The sequence below is a fragment of the Vombatus ursinus genome, unplaced genomic scaffold, assembly GCF_900497805.2.
Source record: "Vombatus ursinus unplaced genomic scaffold, bare-nosed wombat genome assembly UNPS02004422.1, whole genome shotgun sequence".
NCBI lineage: Eukaryota > Metazoa > Chordata > Mammalia > Diprotodontia > Vombatidae > Vombatus > Vombatus ursinus.
In genome coordinates this window covers 853,645-871,286 of record NW_020944200.1, presented here as the reverse complement: position 1 = coordinate 871,286, position 17,642 = coordinate 853,645, and the positions used below count along the sequence as shown (strand labels likewise).

Here is a 17,642-nt window from a genome sequence, read left to right as displayed (position 1 = left end):
TGCTGAGTGAAAAAAGAAAAACTACTGAGACAATGAAACAGATGATTAGAGAGCCCTCATTCACTTCCCCGGGTATGGGGATAGAAGCCACTTCCATTAACTGTCCCACTTCTCCAGAGGTTTCACCTGCCCCTTCACCCTAGAAAGGAATGGAACCTAAATTGGAAAAAGTTGATTTTGGCTGCAGCTAGTATCCCCCAAAGGTATTCCCTCACTCTTTGTTCTGTTCTTTCATCATTGTCATTTGTTTCCCGTTTATATAAAGAAAAAGTGAAGCCACTGATCCATGTTATGTGCTTAATATCAGCAACATGGATAAATAAAATCAGCAGCAGGGGAAACATGCAAGTCTGGGTGAAAAAGAGACACATTTTGATTGAGCATGAGGCAAAATGCTGATTTTCACTGGGAGATCACAAATACTTATCTACAATAGTTTTCCTTAGCCAATCATGCAGACAAGCAGGACAGGTGGTGAACACATACAGAGAGACTGATAACCTAGAGTAAATTAAAAGCCCCTAGACAGATAAGCCCCTTATTTCAGATAAGCTCTTTGTGACATAGATGTGAACCACCAGAATCCAGGAGAGGAAGATTCATTACTATGTATATACTTCACGAACCCTCTTTTGGGTTCTATGCAGAAGATTAAATAAAAATTATCCTTTTTCTAATATACTACCTTCCAACTTACAAGTGGGGTGAGGATTTACAGGATGAGGGACTCCCTTCCCCTTCTATCAACATCTACATATTTATTACAAATCCAAAATTCACATTTTGTTTGGTGATTCCTGTATTAATTTAAGGCATATACCAACCAATCAATCTGTGATTCAGTAAGTAATTATTAAGATCCTACTATGTGCCAGCCCTCACTTGATATAACTATCCCTATTAGCTATTATTCTATATCTAGCTTCCCTTTTGTACCTACCCTCCTGGAGAAAACTTTTACCACTGCTTCTACTTCCTCTTTTCCCACTCACTTCTGAACTCTACAGTCTGGCTTCCAGCCTCATCATTCAGTGGAAATTATTCTCTCTAAAGTTAACAGTGATCTCTTAGTTGTAAAATTTAAATGTCTTTTCTCAATTTTTTTCCTTCTTGATCTCTCTGCATCTGTGAACCAAGTTCTTCCTTGATATTTTCTCTTCTCTAGGTTTTCATGATATTTCTCTCATGGTCCTCTTCTTACTTCAGTGCTTCTTTTGATGGGTCTCCAACCAAGTCATGCCATCTAACTAGAGGTGTACTCCAAGGCTCTGTCCTGGACTCCCTACTCCTCCCTCTACATGATCTCACTTGATGATCTTATCTGTTTCTGTGGTTTCAATTAACATCTCTATGCAGATAAATCTCTGATCTGCCTTACCCTCTCAGTCTCATATCTCCAACCTCCTATTGAACATCTCAAACTAAATGTTCTGCAGATATCTTGAAATCAACATGTCCAAAACTGAAACTCATTATCTTTCTCCAAAATCCTTCCCTTACTCTCAGCTTTCCTAATGTTGTTGAGGATACCACCATCCTCTCAATCATCCAGGTTCACAACTTAGGAGTCATCTATATATCCCTTTCGCTCCTCTGACATAGATGACACCTTAGTGCAGGCCCTCATCACCCAATGCCTGGACTATTACAATACTTTCTGGTTGCAGCTGGTTGGTCTTCCCATCTCAAGTGTCTTCTCGCTCCAGTTCATCTACCACTTAGCTGCCAAAACAGCAGGTGTGACTATGTTACCCCCCTACTCAGTAAACTCCAGCAGCTCTCTATTACCTCCTGATCAAACATAAAATTCTCTCTTTGGCTTTTAAAGCTATTTTGCAACCTGGTTCCTTCCTACCTCTCTAGTCTCTTTAACACTTTACTCTCTTCCACCTACTCTACAGTGACTCTGGCCTTTTTGGTTTGGTCTTCCTTGCTCATGAAACTCCATCTCCAACTCCATTCCTTTTTATTGACTGTTCCCTATTTCTAGAATGCTTTCCCTTTTGTATTTGTCTCCTGATTTCTCTGGCTTCCTTCAAGTCTTAGCCCTTATCCTACCTTCTGCAAGAGGACTTTTCCTCTTCCCTTCAGTGGCAGAGCCTTTATTACATATGACATATGTACACATGGTTGTTTACTTGTTGTCTCCTCAATTAGAATGTGAATTCCGTGAGGACAGAGACTGTTTTTGCCTTTCTTTGTATCACCAGTGCTTTGCCTAGTACCTGACACATAGTAAGTACTTAATAAATGCTTCTTCTTATTTTTGCCAAGTATTGGGGTACACAGTTATAATGAATGAAGCACTCTCTACTAGCAAATAGCTTGGGGAAGACAAGTATAAATAAAAGCATATATAGAAAAAATATATATATACTAAATTCAAATTAATACAAAGTAATAAAATACAAGCTAGACAAAGAGTGAGGGCACTAGCAGCTGAGATCAGACAAGGCTTCATGTAGAAGATGGTAACTGAGCTGAATCTTGAAGGAAGAGAAGGATTATGTGAGGTAGAGGTGAAGAAGGAGTGTATTCCATGCATAGGAGACTAGTACAAAAGTGCAGAGATGGGAGATGGGAGTGTTGGAATCAAGAGAAGTCCAATTTGTCTAGATCACAGAATGCAGAAAGGAGAGTTATGGACAATGAGACTGGAAAGACAGCTGCAGGTCAAGTAGTGAAGGGCTTTAAAAGCTAAACAAGGTTTTTATTTTATCTTAAACGTGATAAGGAGTCACTAGATTCAATTAAGTAGGGGAGTAATATGCTTACATTTATACTTAAGGAAAATCTCTTTGGAATCAATGTGAAGGATAGATTGAATTAGGGAGAGACCTGAGACAGGGAGACTGATTAAGAGACTTTTACAATCATATAAATAAGAGGTGACGAGGTCCTGTGCTAAAGGGTAAGCTGTGAGATGCTAGAGATGCTATGGAGGTAGTAACTGCAAGATTAAGAAACTTATTGGATATGTGGGGTGAGACAGAGTGAAAAGTTGAAAGCAAATACCATTATTATGAACCTGAGAAATTGAGGAATGGTCAGCTAGTCAGTCAACAAGCCTTTATTAAGCTCCTACTATGTGACAGGTACTGTGCAAAGCACTGGGGATACAAAGAAAGGCAAAAAACACTTGCTCTCAAGGAACTCACAGTCTAATAGGGAAAACAACATGAAAACAACACTCTGCAAAGAGGATAGATTCAGAATAAATTGGAGAAAGTCTCAAAGACGTTAAGATTAAAGAGTACTGGGAAAGGTTTTTTAGAGAAAGTGGGGATTTTAGCTGAGACTTGAAGGAGGCCAGGGAAGTTAGGAGGTAGAGATGAGAAAGAACCAGGGAAGATGCCTAAAGTCAGGATAGAGTTTCATTTTTGAAGAATAGAAAAGAGGCCAGTGTCACTGGAGGGAAGAAAACAGGAAAAGTAGGAAGGGGCCAGGTTATAAAGGGCTTTACAGGATTTTATATTTGATTCTAGAGGTAATAGAGAGCCACTGCAGTTTACAGTATAGGGAGTAATATGGTCACATATGATTTCCTTCCTGTGATTTAGGAAGATCAATTTGACAGCTATGTGGAAGACAGAATGAGGCAGGGAGACCAACCATAAAACTATTGCAATAATGCAGGTATGAAGTTGGTAGCAATGTCAGAGGAGAAAAGGGAAAGTATACAAGAGATGTTACGAAGGTAAAATCAATAGACCTTGGCAACAAGTTGGATATGAGAAGTGAAGGGAGAGTGAAAAGTAGAAGAAAACATAGGTTGCAAACCTGAGTGACTGAGTGGATGGTATTACCCACCACAGTAATAGAGAAGTTAGAAAGAGGGGAGGGAAAGAAAATTAATTCATTTTTAAACATGGTGAGTGAGTTTAAGATGTCTATGGGACAACAATTTTGAAATGTCTAAGGGGAAGCTGGAGATGCAAGACTGGAAGTCGTGAGAGAGGTTAAGGAGAATGCAGACTAAAAAACAATCTTCATATTTGGCAATTAAAAGATCACTGGTAATTTTGGAGAGAACAGTTTCAATTGAATGATAAGGTCAGAAGCTAGACTGCAGAGTTAATGGATGAGTGATAGGAGAAGAAGTGGAGACAGCATGTGTAGACAGCTTTTTTCTGTCTGGAGTTTGGCTGAAACAGGGGATTGTAGGATCCATTGAAGGAGACCTGAGCATGTCTGAAGGCAGTAGAGGAGAAAATAGTAGAGACAGAGAGAGGACTGTGAGGTTGCAGTCTTTCTGAGAGCTCCTGCTCTGAGAGAGGAAGAAGAAAATTTCTGGCTATTATTGTGTTACTATCTGTAATTCAGTTAATTTTTCCTTTATTGATTTAGATACTATGCCATTTGTTGGATAAATGTTTAGTACTGATGTCTGTTTCTTGTGGTTCTTTTGAGTATGACCTTGTTTTTCTCCATCAATATTGCAAATTGTTATTTTTCCACTTGATGTGTAGTAAAAAAAAAAGTACAGCCTCTCATTTTGATTGTATGTGTGTCTTTGCCTTTGGTTATGTTTCTTGTAAGCAACAACTTATGAAGTTTAATTTTTTAATTCATTCTAGCAGTCTCATTTTTATTGGATTTTTATGTCCATTCACTTTTACACACACACACACACACACACACACACACTCTTTGAAGAAATAATTGGAAAAATATTAATTCCTGGTGAGTAGATTAAGCTAATATTAAAAAATCACAGTAATACATACATTTATTTATTAGGTAATATATCATTCTAACTCCCAAAAGAATATTTTATAGACTTAGAAAAATAATAAAATTCAAATGAAGGGACAAAAGATCAAGAATCTCAATAATAATAATGAAGTCAATAATCATTAAAAGGATTTGGTAGTGATTAAAAAAGAGGTTTATCACTGGAACAAACGAGATACACAATACACAGCAATAAACCCAGTTGAATATTGTTTGATAAGCCCAAAGACCCCAGTACCTGGGTGAAGGACTACTATTTAACAAAAACTGCTAGGAAAAGAGGATATCAGTCTTTGCAGATACTAGGTTTAGACGAACACCTTATATCATATATCAAGATATATTCCAAACTGATAAATCACTTAGATAGGAAAGGTCACATCATGAATAAATTGGAGAAGCAAAGGAGACATTATCTTTCATATTTATGGATTAGGATTAGCTTATACAATCAAATAAGTGATAAAGATAGAATGGACAATTTTGATTATGTAATATTAAACAATATTTGCCAAAATAAATCTAGTGTGGTAAAAGTTAGAAAGAAAACAGGTAACTGGGAAAAAAGTCTTTACAAGTATCTCTAATGAAAGTCTTATTTCCAGGATATATAAGGAATGTATTCAAATATGTAAGGCAAAGAACAATTCCTTAATAATTAAATGGTCAAAGGAATTTTCAAGTAATTTTCAAAGGAAGAAATCCAAGCTATCAGCAATCATATGAAAATACTTTATTTAGATCACTAATAATTACAAAAATTCAAGTTAAAGTAACTATGAAATTCTAACTCATACATATCATAATGGCAAAGATAACAAAAAACAAAATAACAAATGTTGGAGGAGCTGTGGGAAAAGAGGCACACTGTTGGTGGAACCAGGAATTTGTCCAGATATTCTGAAAAGCAGTTTGGAATTATGCCCAGAAAGTTATCAAACTGTGCATCCCCTTCATTTCAGCTATTCCTACTACGGCTATACTCCAAAGAAATCAAAGAACAAGGAAAAGGATCTAGATGCTCAGAAATATTTACTGCAACTTTTTCATGGCAGCCAAAATTTAGAAACTAGTGGAGTAACCTCTTATTGGAGAATAGTTAAACAAAATGTGGCATGTAAACATAATGGACTATTATTATGTCATAAGAAATATGAAATGGACAATTTCAGAGGAAACTATGAAGACTTTTATGAACTGATGCTGAGCAAAATGAGTAAAACTAAGAGAATAATTTATACAATGATAACATTATAAATAAAAATTACTTTGAAAGACTTTAGAACTCTGAGAAACACAATGATAAACAGTGGGTCCAAATGAATGAAGATAAATACTTTACTTAACCTCCTGAGACAGAGGTAATGAACTTAAAATGAATAGAGAGACAAATTTTGGGGTATGACTAATGTGGATATTTGTTTTGCAAGAATACATAGATTTGTATTGAGGAATTTTTTTAATAGTAAATTGAAAGATGGGGTGAGGGATAAGTTAATTTTTTAAAAACGTGTTTAAAAAAAAGGTAATGATACCATCTCAGAGATTTAATAAGTCCAAGGCCTACTGTTGAAACCACTGATGTAGCTTCCTAATCATCTAAGTGAAAAAGCCAGCTTATGAGGAATCAGAGTTGCTCAGCCTTGGCACTTGTCTCTGACTGGTTACACTACCACAGCAAATGCAGTTAGAAGAAGCTGTGCCCAAAAGAAACAATGCTGTATTTTTGCTAAATATCCTTTTTAAGTAAACCTCCTTTTGAGTGCTGGATATTCTACAGGTATTTCATTTCATTCCGATCCCAATCCTAAATCAATGAACTAACCCTAGAACATATGCTTACTAACATACAGTCAGGCTGTATACTATGTTGGAGCTAAGTGATGATTAGGATGGCACTACTTGGTGCACGCATGGATTTATAGACCCACTGAAATGATTCTATTGTCCCCAAAGAGTTCCCAGTCAAGAGGATATTGCTTGGAAACTGATAGTAGACTCTGCTTTCTATCATGGCTTGTCACTATCCATACAACCTCTGATAAATATTTGCTAGTAAAATGGCCAGGCTTGGGCCAATCTTCTTTTTTATGTCTTCTTAAAGTGTGGCAGAGTCATTGCTGGAGACTCCTCCCCAGGGTTCCAATGAGCTCTAACTCTACCAGATGAGTCATCAGTTCTTCCTAATTCTCCAAAGCCAATAAAAAGACTGTCATCTTGTACAAAGCCCACAGGTATGTCACACACTGCAAGAAACAAGCACCCATAAAGCTTTTGCATAGTTGGCAAGAGCCCGGAATGTCAGCTCTGAGTAGAATCCATGAGATGGCCCTCGCTATGCAGAGATGAGGAAACTGATATTCACAGGGATGAAGTGACTTACTCAGTCACATAGCAAAGCCAAGATATAAAATCGGTCTGTGCTGAGTTGAAGTGTAAGCAGGCATTTCTTCGACATCATGTTATTCTCTACAAGAATGATTACCTACATAGACTCAAACTAAAAAATCAACAGGTCCTTGCATGAGAAAAATCCCCAATTTTTTTTGTTTCTATGAATAATACATATTTGGTAGACTTTATACCTACATTTACTTTTAAAATATTTTTAGTATAAATAAATACACATGCATATATTATTTGAGAACCAGTAATAGAATCTGATAGTTTATTTGCTTCAACAAATTTAACACAATTTTCAGTCTTCATGTTTCAAAGCTGATTTTCACAAAACATTTATAGATTTTCTTCCCTCCTGCCCCCATCATATATTATGAGGTTTTAAATGTTTATATATACTTGTACAAAAATTCTGTGCCTTATTATTGCATGGAGATCACTCTGGGTTTCTGAGGTTGTGGTAGTAGAGTAGGAGTTCTGCTAGGTCTTACTAAGCTGGACAGGCTTTGAGTACAGAATTTGTGAGATACTTATATGCCTCTAATGAGGACAAGCTTAGCTAACTTTGAACAAGCTTGTCTATAAGAAGGTTGTCTGCCATATGATGAATTTTATGGGGCACAAGGCCACCCACAAAAACTATTTATTAATGCTTAGGGGGGAGAGAGAAATATGTTTTACTTCAGTGGAGAGAGAATTCATATAGGAATCTTTAAAAGTATTGATAAATGCTGGAGGAGATGTGGAAAAATTGGGACACTAATACACCATTGGTACAATTATGAACTAGTCCAACCAATCTGGAGAACAATTTGAAACTACGCCCAAAGGAATATAAAACTGCATACCCTTTGACCCAACAATACCACTAGTAGGTCTGTATCTCAAAGAGATTAAAAAAAAAAAAGGAAAATGACCTACATGTACAAAAATATTTATAGCAGTTTTTTTTTGTGGTGGCAAAGAATTTGAAATTGAGGGGATGCCCATCAACTGGTGGTATATGATTGCAATAAAATACTATTGTGCTATAAGAAATGATGAGTAGAATGGTTTCAGAAAAACCCGGGAAGTCTTATGTGAACTGATGCAAAGTAAAGTGAACAGAACCAAGTGAATATTGTACACACAGCAATATTTTAAGGATGATCAAGTGTCAAAGACTTAGCTACTCTGAATAACACAGTGATCCAAGACAATTCCAAAGGGCCCATGATGGAAAATGCTACCCACATCCAGAGAAAGAACTGATAAACTCTAAGTACAGCTTGAAACATACTTTTTTTCCACTCTATTTTTATTGGGTTTTGTGTATTTTCTTCTGCAACATGACTAATTTGGAAATATGTGTTGTATGACTTTACATGTATAATCAATATATTGCTTACCTTCTCAAGAGGTGAGGGAGGGGAAGGAAGGAGTGAGAAAATTTGGAACTCAAATTTAAAAACTGAGTATTAAAATATTTTTAAATGTAATAAAAAATTAATGAAATAAGTACAAGTACATTAAAATGAAAAAATCCACAAAAAATAAAAGTATTGAAGTAAACAGAACATTTAACCTTAACTATACCTAGAGGATATTAGATGTAATTGGCAGGGAAAGTCATTTGTGTTTCAACAGTTACTCTGTTTGAAACCACAGATATGTACCACAATAAAGAGAGTAGAATTGGTCTTCAGATGAATAGCAGGAACTTCAACCAGTACCCTTAACCCTAACTCAGCCCTAACTACTTCCCCACCCATTAACACTGACTTTGAAGAGAAAGGGAACATAGGGGTAAGACAAAATTAACACAAAAAAGTTTAAGGTGGAAGGAGGCAAGAGGAGAGGGGATACGGGTAGGATGTTCTAGAATGGTTTGTACTCACTCAGAAATATGTGTGTATGTGTGTGTGTGTGTGTGTGTTATTAAAACTGCCAAAGAACAGGAACATTTTATAGAAAGTATAAAATCATGGGAGAGGGGAACTTTAATTGTAATTTTGGATACTGTTGCTGTCATGAGAGAGACAATGAAAGAGAGAAACAGAAATCACAGAACTTCCAGGAGATTAAAGCCGTTAACTGTGAGAAAGATTCAAGAGAGATTTGCTGAGAGAACTGAATTTAGCCTTTAAACTTTGGTGAAGGTATCCTGAAGAGAATTCTTGACTGGCTTTACTTGGTCTGGAAAGAGCCAAAGAGTTGGACTGTATTTCCAGAGTTCAGGAAATGTCCTCAGTTGCAATTGATGGGTAGAGGTGAATCTTATGGGTGCTACATTGTTGAAATATTAAATGTCTTTGTATTGTTTATTATGCTGTTAATAAATTGCATGACTGATAACATTGACATTTGTCTACACCTAAGAGATCAAGGTTTTAGAAACAGAGAAGAGAAAGTTTATAGGGGAGAGAAGGGAAGTGCCTACTATGTTTCAGGAGCTGTGCCAAGCACTTTACAATATTATTTCATTTGATCTTCACAACAACACTGTGAGGTGGGTGTTATTTTTTATCCCCCTTTTACAGTTGAGAAAAATGAGAGAGATTAAGTCACTTGCCCATGATCACACAACTAGTATTTGAGGCTAGATTTGAACTCAGATCCTTCTGATTCCAGGCCTAGGGTTCCATCCAGTGTCCTACAGAGCTACCTAAAAAAAATTTTTTTTTTCAGTTTATTTAAACTGGAGTGGATTTAGAGCTAACTGATTAAATAATGATGCTACGCACTTCAACAAATTATGATTTAGGATCAGAACATACCCTTCTGATTGACTTAGAACCCAGCATGAGAATTAGTAGGGAAATGAACTAATAGTTAAAGAGAAGGATGGTCATTCTGTAACTATAAACACTTCTATCTATCTAATATTCAGGGTCAATTCCTCTCCTGAAAAAGAGGCTAGGCAAATTTCCATAATAACATGAAACTAGGTAGTATCTGGGAAAGGCAAGAGACTTTTGCTCTTTTTTCCTTTGTAAAGCAAAACAATTTCTCAGGAAAATTCCCCAAATTCCTATTGATTTATATAAACTCCATCTCAGTTTCTGAAAACTAAACTCAAGGAATCTTATAAACTAATCACTTTGTGTTGAAGTTTTCCCATTTTGGTTTTTAGAAACTGCATCAACTTACAGCATTTAGATTTTAAAATATTTATAACACTCTTGATTTATGCAAAGTGAGTGCTGTTTTGTTCCAATTCATAGTTAACCTCCTTATTGGTTAACTTAACCTCCTTATTGGTTAACTTAACCTCCTTATTAAATTCCTAATTTGGGATTACTAAATTTGGAATCTTTTCTTTTTAGTTACCAAAAGCCTCAATAGCTATTTTAGAGTGCAAGGGTTGTCTCCTGCCCTACCTAGAGAAAAACTTTGAGGGACAATATTGCTAGTCATGATCCTACCTAATTAGAAAACATCAACATAGGTAATCAGCTTTAAAATAATTCACCTCAGGGTACCTTTAGATAGGATTAACACGACTTTAGAAACCAAATTATTATGCCAAATGTGGAAATGATTTACTCTTCCAAGATCTGTATTATGTATCACATAAAAGACAATAGGAGAATTAATTCAGGGTATGAATGTATAGAAAACTACTTCATGTCAAAAAAAGCAAATTAACTGTTTTAATATACCTAGTGTTAAAAGGTGTGCTAACAAATGATCTAGGTAACATTCTTTTGATCTCGAGGTTAGCATGGAACAGTAGCCTACTAAAGAGCAAGCTGTCATCCTACTTTAGTAAGTGAGGCAATGTGAGTCGATAAAAGTTCAAAGTACAGTCATTGCACAAGCCTAGGCAGAAAGGCAGGGTAAAGGGAGGGATGTTTTGGGATGGATACTGGTGGGGGCGGGTTGAGCAGTGGAGAGGAGTGGAGAATGAAGTTTGGCTTTCGCGGATTCCAGAGTCTGAACATACACTCTTGCCCTGATTAGGAGCTTCAATTTCTAAATTGGGAGATAGGTGAAGGAGAGGGGATTGCGGGACAAGACAAAAAGTGTGCACTCACTCCATTATTATTAATTAGTTACAGTATCCCTTGGATTTGTTCCAAAAGAAGGCAAGTGGGCAGTAAATTGTCACAAGCTTGAAAATATTTACCCTACCCGACCCCCACTATTACACATCCTTTTAGATGAAGGCGCAGTTGCCCCTTAGTAGGAGGATGGAAGTGAGAGAGACAGGGCTAAGTGAAAAGACCCAGGGAAAAGAAATCCAAACGAACGAGAAACAGCACCGAAACTTGGCAAAACTGTCGGGGGCTGGGGGTGGGGGGCAAGGAGAGTGATGTGTATGGTCACAATTGATTACTCACAGTTTACTGCGTCTGAGGTCTGGATCATGAAAATGAGACTCAGAATGAAGCCAACGCAGCGCCGTCCTAGGATCCTCATTGTGAGAAGGCCCAGCAGAAGGTTGAGCGAGGTATGTACTGCCTTGTGTGTGTTGTTGCCGCTTGGGCTGTTTCTGCTTCTGCTTCTGCTCTTGCTGTAGCTTCTTCTCTATTTACTTTGTCCCAGAGCCTCAGAGCGAGGCAGCAAAACAGCGGCGGTGTGCAAGAGGGAGGGAAGAGGTTGCCAGCTCCCAGTTCCCTAGCCCCTGCTGGGGAAAGTGATAACAGTGGGATGGGATCCATCCCAGAAACAGGACATTTTCCAGGAAGCTTTTCAGACTTTGTGGGGGTGGGAGGGGGTGGGGAAAGTGAGTCTAGTAAACATAGCCCGAGTATCTTTGCTTTTCTTGCAACCAGGTCAAAGCAGTTTGTTCACTTAATTTTTCCCTTCACACATATCTTACATTTGGTTATATGAGGGGATAGCTGAAAAGTGAAATTTTAAAGGTAAACAGAACACTGAAAACATTTCAGCAGGAAAAAATTGCTAAGGCTTCTGCTGGGAAATCACCAGACTCAGCTCCTGTCAGAGCTAAGAAAGAAAAGTTTATAAGAAGGTGAAGGGCAGGAAAGTGCAGTAATTCACAGAAGTTGATTTCAGTGAATACTCTCAGGAGCCTGTACTTATAAAGGTGTTCATGGAAACAAAATAAGTAGTCATGATGTTCAGTATTGTTATATTAGTCCATTTATTTAGTCCTCTTTTTACGGACTTTGAAATTGAACTTCGGAGGTAAGTATTTTGCACAAAACAGTCCCTTTAGGTATGCTGACTTGTTGACTTTATTACTGGCAAAAAAAACCCTGAAATTTCCGATTAATTGACGTTCTAGGTTGGATAAGTCATTATTAAAGGACTAAAACTTCCATTCAAAAGTGGTATTTTAAGCCATTGAATTACTGCTTTACTTCCTACTTACCATGCAGCAGAACATTTAGGGAAGAAAAAAGAAGGAAAGGAACAGATAGGGAAATCGTCAACATTTTCAGTATATAAATAAGGAGGAGACAAAATAAAAATGTCAGTTTTGACGAATTGTTGAAAACATGGGAAAGTACAGGCAAAGACCTACACTACAAAATTCCCAACTCCCTCAAAATAGTATTCTTATCAGCCTACCAGGAGTCTATATACTTCATGCCTGAAGTCCCCATTACTCTAATTAATCTTGTGTATAACAGCATTTATTTACTTATATATTTTTAAAAGTTAATATATTTACTTATTTTGCAGAATTGATAAAACAGGATGTCGATAATTAAAAAAAATTATTGGTGATGCTATTGTAATTAATCTCAGTAAGATCTTGTTGGTTTTTAAATTCTGTAGCTCAAGGCTGTTTATACTATTTCAATATAGTATACTATACTTTTTTAAAATTAAGAGTTCAATTTAAAAATATTTATTTTCTCTTCTTCCTACCAACTCCATCACCCACACATTGAAGAAAAAAACTCTCGTGATAGATGTGCTTATTCAAACACAATGTTCTTCATCGTCAATTTTCTAGAATCATGATTGATTTGATCATGCTGATCAAAGTTCTGTTCTTGTTCATTTTTACAATGTCATAATATAAATATAAATTGTTTTGCTGGTTCTTCTTATTTCACTCTATATTCATACAAGTCTTCCCAGGTTTTTTTGAAATTTTGGAAACCGTAATTTCTTATAACACAATCTGATTCCATTCCATTCAAATATCATTGCTTGTTCAGCCATTCTCCAAATGATGGCCACACCTTCAGTTTCTAGTTCTTTACTACCACAAAAAGAGAAGTTATAAATATTTTTCTACAAATAGATCCTGTTCCCCTTTCAGCCTTGTTAATAGACTGACTTTGACTTGCATTAGTCCTGAATATGGTGCTTGAAATCTGTGACAAACAAACATCCTTTGACGTGGAATTTTGGTGAAGGATGTTTTCCTTCCAACTTCCTAGTCAGTGAAAGTAATAGAATTAGGAAGGAACAGAGCACTGATTTTAACACAGCAGGTGGGATTAATGTTAAAATTGTAGGTATTGTGTACTTTGCAAAAAGAGTTGGGAATTTTAATAAATTAAAAACTCAACAGTGTGTGTAGCAGCCTCAGAAAACTAATAGTATAGTAGGCTGCATTAATAGAAATGTACTATTCTTCATGAATGAGGTATAATGACCCTACCATACCTTGCCCTGGTTAGACTAGATCTAGAGTATATTGGAATGTTTGTCCTTGGAAGAAGTGAAGTCTTCAAGCAGAGGCTGGTTGACTCACACAATAAGAGAATATGACAGTTGAAAGGCATCGTAGTTCCATTAATCCAATACATTCTGAAAAGAAATCCCTACCACCACATATCTGACAAGTGGCCATCCAGACTCTTCTTAAATACCTCCAAGGAGGTCAAAAGGTTACCACCTCTAAAGGCAGCTCATTTAGCTTCCGGTCATCTCTAATTATTAAAAACTCTTTGTCCAGCATGTTGTAAAAGAGATTCTTGATCAAAATAGAATTAGTTGGAGAGGTCCCTTCTAATTCTGACTGAGGTTCTATTATTCTAGTATTTTCATTGATTTAAAAATATACATTGACATGTAAGTCCCGGGGGTAGGCACTGATGAAGATACAAAAATGAATCATAATACTCTATTTCTGCCCTCAAGGGGCTTACTACCTAATAAACAAGGAAGGTTGTAATTAAAATAAAAGGTATTTGATAAATGTCACATTTATAAATGTGACAAGATGCTATAGAAGTCCATAGGAAGGGGAAAATATTTCTGGATGAATCATGAACACTTGATCCAGACCTTGAAGAATTCAATGGGATTTTAAAAGGCAGAAATAGGGGAGTGAGGCCATTCTAAATGGAGGAAATATCATGAGTTGAGGTAGTACCTTCAGGTGAGGCAGTCTTCAAAAACATCAAGTAGTCCAATTTAGAGGCAGTGGAGAGGTGAGTACAGGAAAATAACGAGTACTAGTTTGAGTCAGCCCAGGAAAAGCAGGACCCTGAGTTGGGGTGCCCATGAAGCCTTGGTTTGAGGAAGAGTCGGTAAGGAAGAAGTACTGTAAGGGCAGAGAGAGATGATAAAAAATATTCATTTACTCAACAATTTTTCCCAAAGATGGTCTTGAACGTCAGAGATATTTACATCTACTTCCTCCCCTTATCAATACATTAAAATTTTCTATTTGATGTTAATATTGTGTGATGTTTAATTCTATAATATTGCACATCTTTTCCCAAGGTATACAGACAGTAGTAGAGCTGCTACTTAATAGTTAGAAAGGAGAGAAGTGAAAATTAGGTTCACACAGACCCAAATGCCACCTGAACTATCTAAATAATTGCAAGATTTTTTTTTTTTTTGGTGTGGTAGTTATTGTTCCTTTGACTTCTAAAGAAGTCATTCCCAATTCTTTTAGCATGATCAGACATAGCCTAATTGCCAAGTGATTGAGTTGCTGAGATCACCCGACAAAAAAGATCCATGGCTGGGAGAGAAGGATCCTTTATTTTTTTTACAACTTAAGAAAGAAACAAGCATTGCACTCTAAGGTCTTAGATCTTTTGGATTTGACGCAAAAGGAAAGGGAATTTGGGAAATAATAGATTAATATAGCAAAAGGATTGGAGGAATAAATTATCTGCCCTTCTTAGCTAGGGTTTGTTTTCATAACAGAAACCTTGGCTACAGAGACGCTCCCGTTGCCTAGTTGCACGTCCCCCTTCTCCCCACCTCCCCCAAGCCGTTCTTTTCTCTCTTTGGGCGGGGGGCGGAGCTTCGATGGCGAGCCAGCTACTCAGACACAAATATTGGGGCAAAGGTGTGGGCGGGCCTTAGGAAGGCCTGCCCATAACTGGAATTGCGACATTGGCGTGTCAGCTCTAGAGTTGGCGTTGAGCGGTTCAGAGGCTTTTCTTCTTGCTGCGGAGGCAGGCCCTCTTGTCTACTCTCGCTGGTGACCGGAGTTTCCCGGAGTCGGTCGTGGTCTGCTCTGGGGCCTTCTCCGTTTGTCCTTCCTACCCTCCTCCCTTTCCCTCCCATCCCCCCTTTTGATTCCCAGGCCCTGCCTTTTGTCCTCTGGGCGGCCGCGATTCTTTAAATCCTGGGCCGCGAGGCCGCTAGTCTTCGCTTCCCTGGCGCAGATGGGCGGAATCGGCCGCAGTAGATTGCTCAATTTGATGACCAGCTGTTTTGACTGGCTGAAAAGGTGGCGGGACCCCACCAGGTAGGAAGGGGGAAGGCAAGGGGCCCAGCCCCGCTCCAGGAGGGGGTCTGCTGCGAGGCGCTCCTTGGGGCGGGGGCCCGTGACGCAGGTTTTCTCGAAATCTTCAATAGGTCGAGACCTTTTGTTTTCCCATTCTTCTCTCGGGGGAACCTGGAGCCGTGAAGGAGGAAAGCCTTGTCCTTAAAATAAGTGACTACCTAAATTTTTTGCCCATCACGTTAGAGTTTATAAAGAAAACTTTTTTTTTTCCAAATGGAATCCTTTTTGGAGATTTCTTCGTCGTCTCGGGGGAAAAAAACGAATTGAAAAAGAACCATAGACATGGAATAGCTTTTAAAATAAGCATTTCCACCTTCCCTGTTTTGCTTTGATTTTTTGTTTTAACTCCCTGTTCCTATCATGGGAGTCAAAATGGACACTGCGATAAAATCTTCACTATGAAGATGTCTTGCAGCTTTCTGTGTTTTAGATTGAACACCAATATAATTTCTTACAATTGCAGTGAGCATTTCTATTCTTTACCGCGGTTCTACTTTGCCTGTTTTATTGTTTTTGTTCTCGTTCTCCTACTTAAGAGCTGCATTGCCTTTCGTGAATTCTCTGGGCATCCCTGGCTATCTTAAGTAATTGGCCTTTTTTTGGTTGTTTTTGTTAAGCTCATGTAAATTTTAAAAGATCATGGGAATTAGCTGGTCAGAGAGTTGCATAGAGAAAATACTCCCTAAACAGGAAACTAGAAGAGACTTCGGGGTAATCTGCAGTTACATATAACTAATGTTAATTTTCATTCCACGTCCACATGACCGGGAAGATGGTAAAATATGGTAAAGCCTTTTAAGAACTTCATGGCTTCAAACTACAGTATTTTTCTTCAAGTTGAACTGTACTTTATGAAAATGAATTTTTGAAAATGTATATGTCTTAAAAATACATATTTTAGGTTGACATTTACATTAGTTTTTGATATTTTTTTTACATCAGTTTTATTTTCTAATATATGCCTCCCCCACTTCCCTACTCCCTGAACAGTCTAAAGCAAAAAAAATTAAAAAGAACGGTAAAAAACTGTCCCACACCCGTTGTCCTCTACCCTTCAAAGGAGAGGGGAAGATAGGGAGGTGTGTTTTTCTCTCATCCCTGGGTCTTAAACGTGGTGATAATTACATTTAAGGATTATTTTGCAATTTTTTCCTCCTTCATTTACCTGCTGTAATCAGACTGAAGGGATCCTGTTTTTTTGTAGAATGATTGATAACATGTTTAATATCTGAAGAAATGTAAAGCTCTCACCTTCTAGACTACTCAGCTACTTGTGATGTCATCACTTTTAATTAGATAGATTTCTGTCCTTTGATTTCATAGTCCTTCTTGAGCCTTCAAAATAACCTATAGTTATTTTCATTGGGTTTGTTTCTAAAAAAAAAAATCCCATTTGATTTTTCTTTTTTAGAGATGTATATATTTTCCTCTGGATTTTATTGAAAGGCGAAAACTGTAATAGCATTTTTCTGGAGCTATGAAGAGAGTTCTCACATTGATTTCCTTTACAGTAAGCAGTCTCACCCTGAAACAGGCAAAGTTTAAACATATTGGGATGATTTAAGTTTATTACTATGTGGGGAAAGGGTCTCATTAAAAAAAAAAAGTCAGTCATCACATGACACAGAGAAAGAAGTGTCTATCTCCATTTAAGAGTCAAATGTTTGACTTTTTTAAGCATAAGAAAATTTTATTAGTATTTGTAGAAATGTGACATTGAAGTTTCATATTCAGAACTTGTGTGCCAATCTGTTCTTAAGTAAGCATATTTTAGACTATAGCATAATACCAGAAACAGTAGAAAATAAAACTGATGTAAAGAAAATATCAAAAACTAATGTAAATG

General features: G+C 37.2%; 2 protein-coding genes across 3 annotated transcripts in view; one reads left to right on the top strand and one right to left on the bottom strand.

The window, feature by feature from the left end:
* Window positions 1–11,801, bottom strand: part of PROS1 (protein S) — a 112,111-nt gene extending 100,310 nt beyond the window's left edge. Inside the window, exon 1 of one of the 2 annotated variants that reach the window (XM_027835847.1) lies at window positions 11,457–11,801. In XM_027835847.1, the coding sequence (XP_027691648.1) occupies window positions 11,457–11,535 (79 nt within the window). In that variant the 5' untranslated portion in view covers window positions 11,536–11,801. The remainder of the gene's footprint in view (window positions 1–11,456) is intronic. The other variant, XM_027835856.1, reaches the window with a different exon arrangement.
* Window positions 11,802–15,419: 3,618 nt separating this feature from the next.
* Window positions 15,420–17,642, top strand: part of ARL13B (ADP ribosylation factor like GTPase 13B) — a 71,089-nt gene continuing 68,866 nt past the window's right edge. The window contains exon 1 of the mRNA XM_027835868.1: window positions 15,420–15,757. Coding sequence (XP_027691669.1) covers window positions 15,675–15,757 — 83 coding nt within the window. The 5' untranslated portion in view covers window positions 15,420–15,674. The remainder of the gene's footprint in view (window positions 15,758–17,642) is intronic.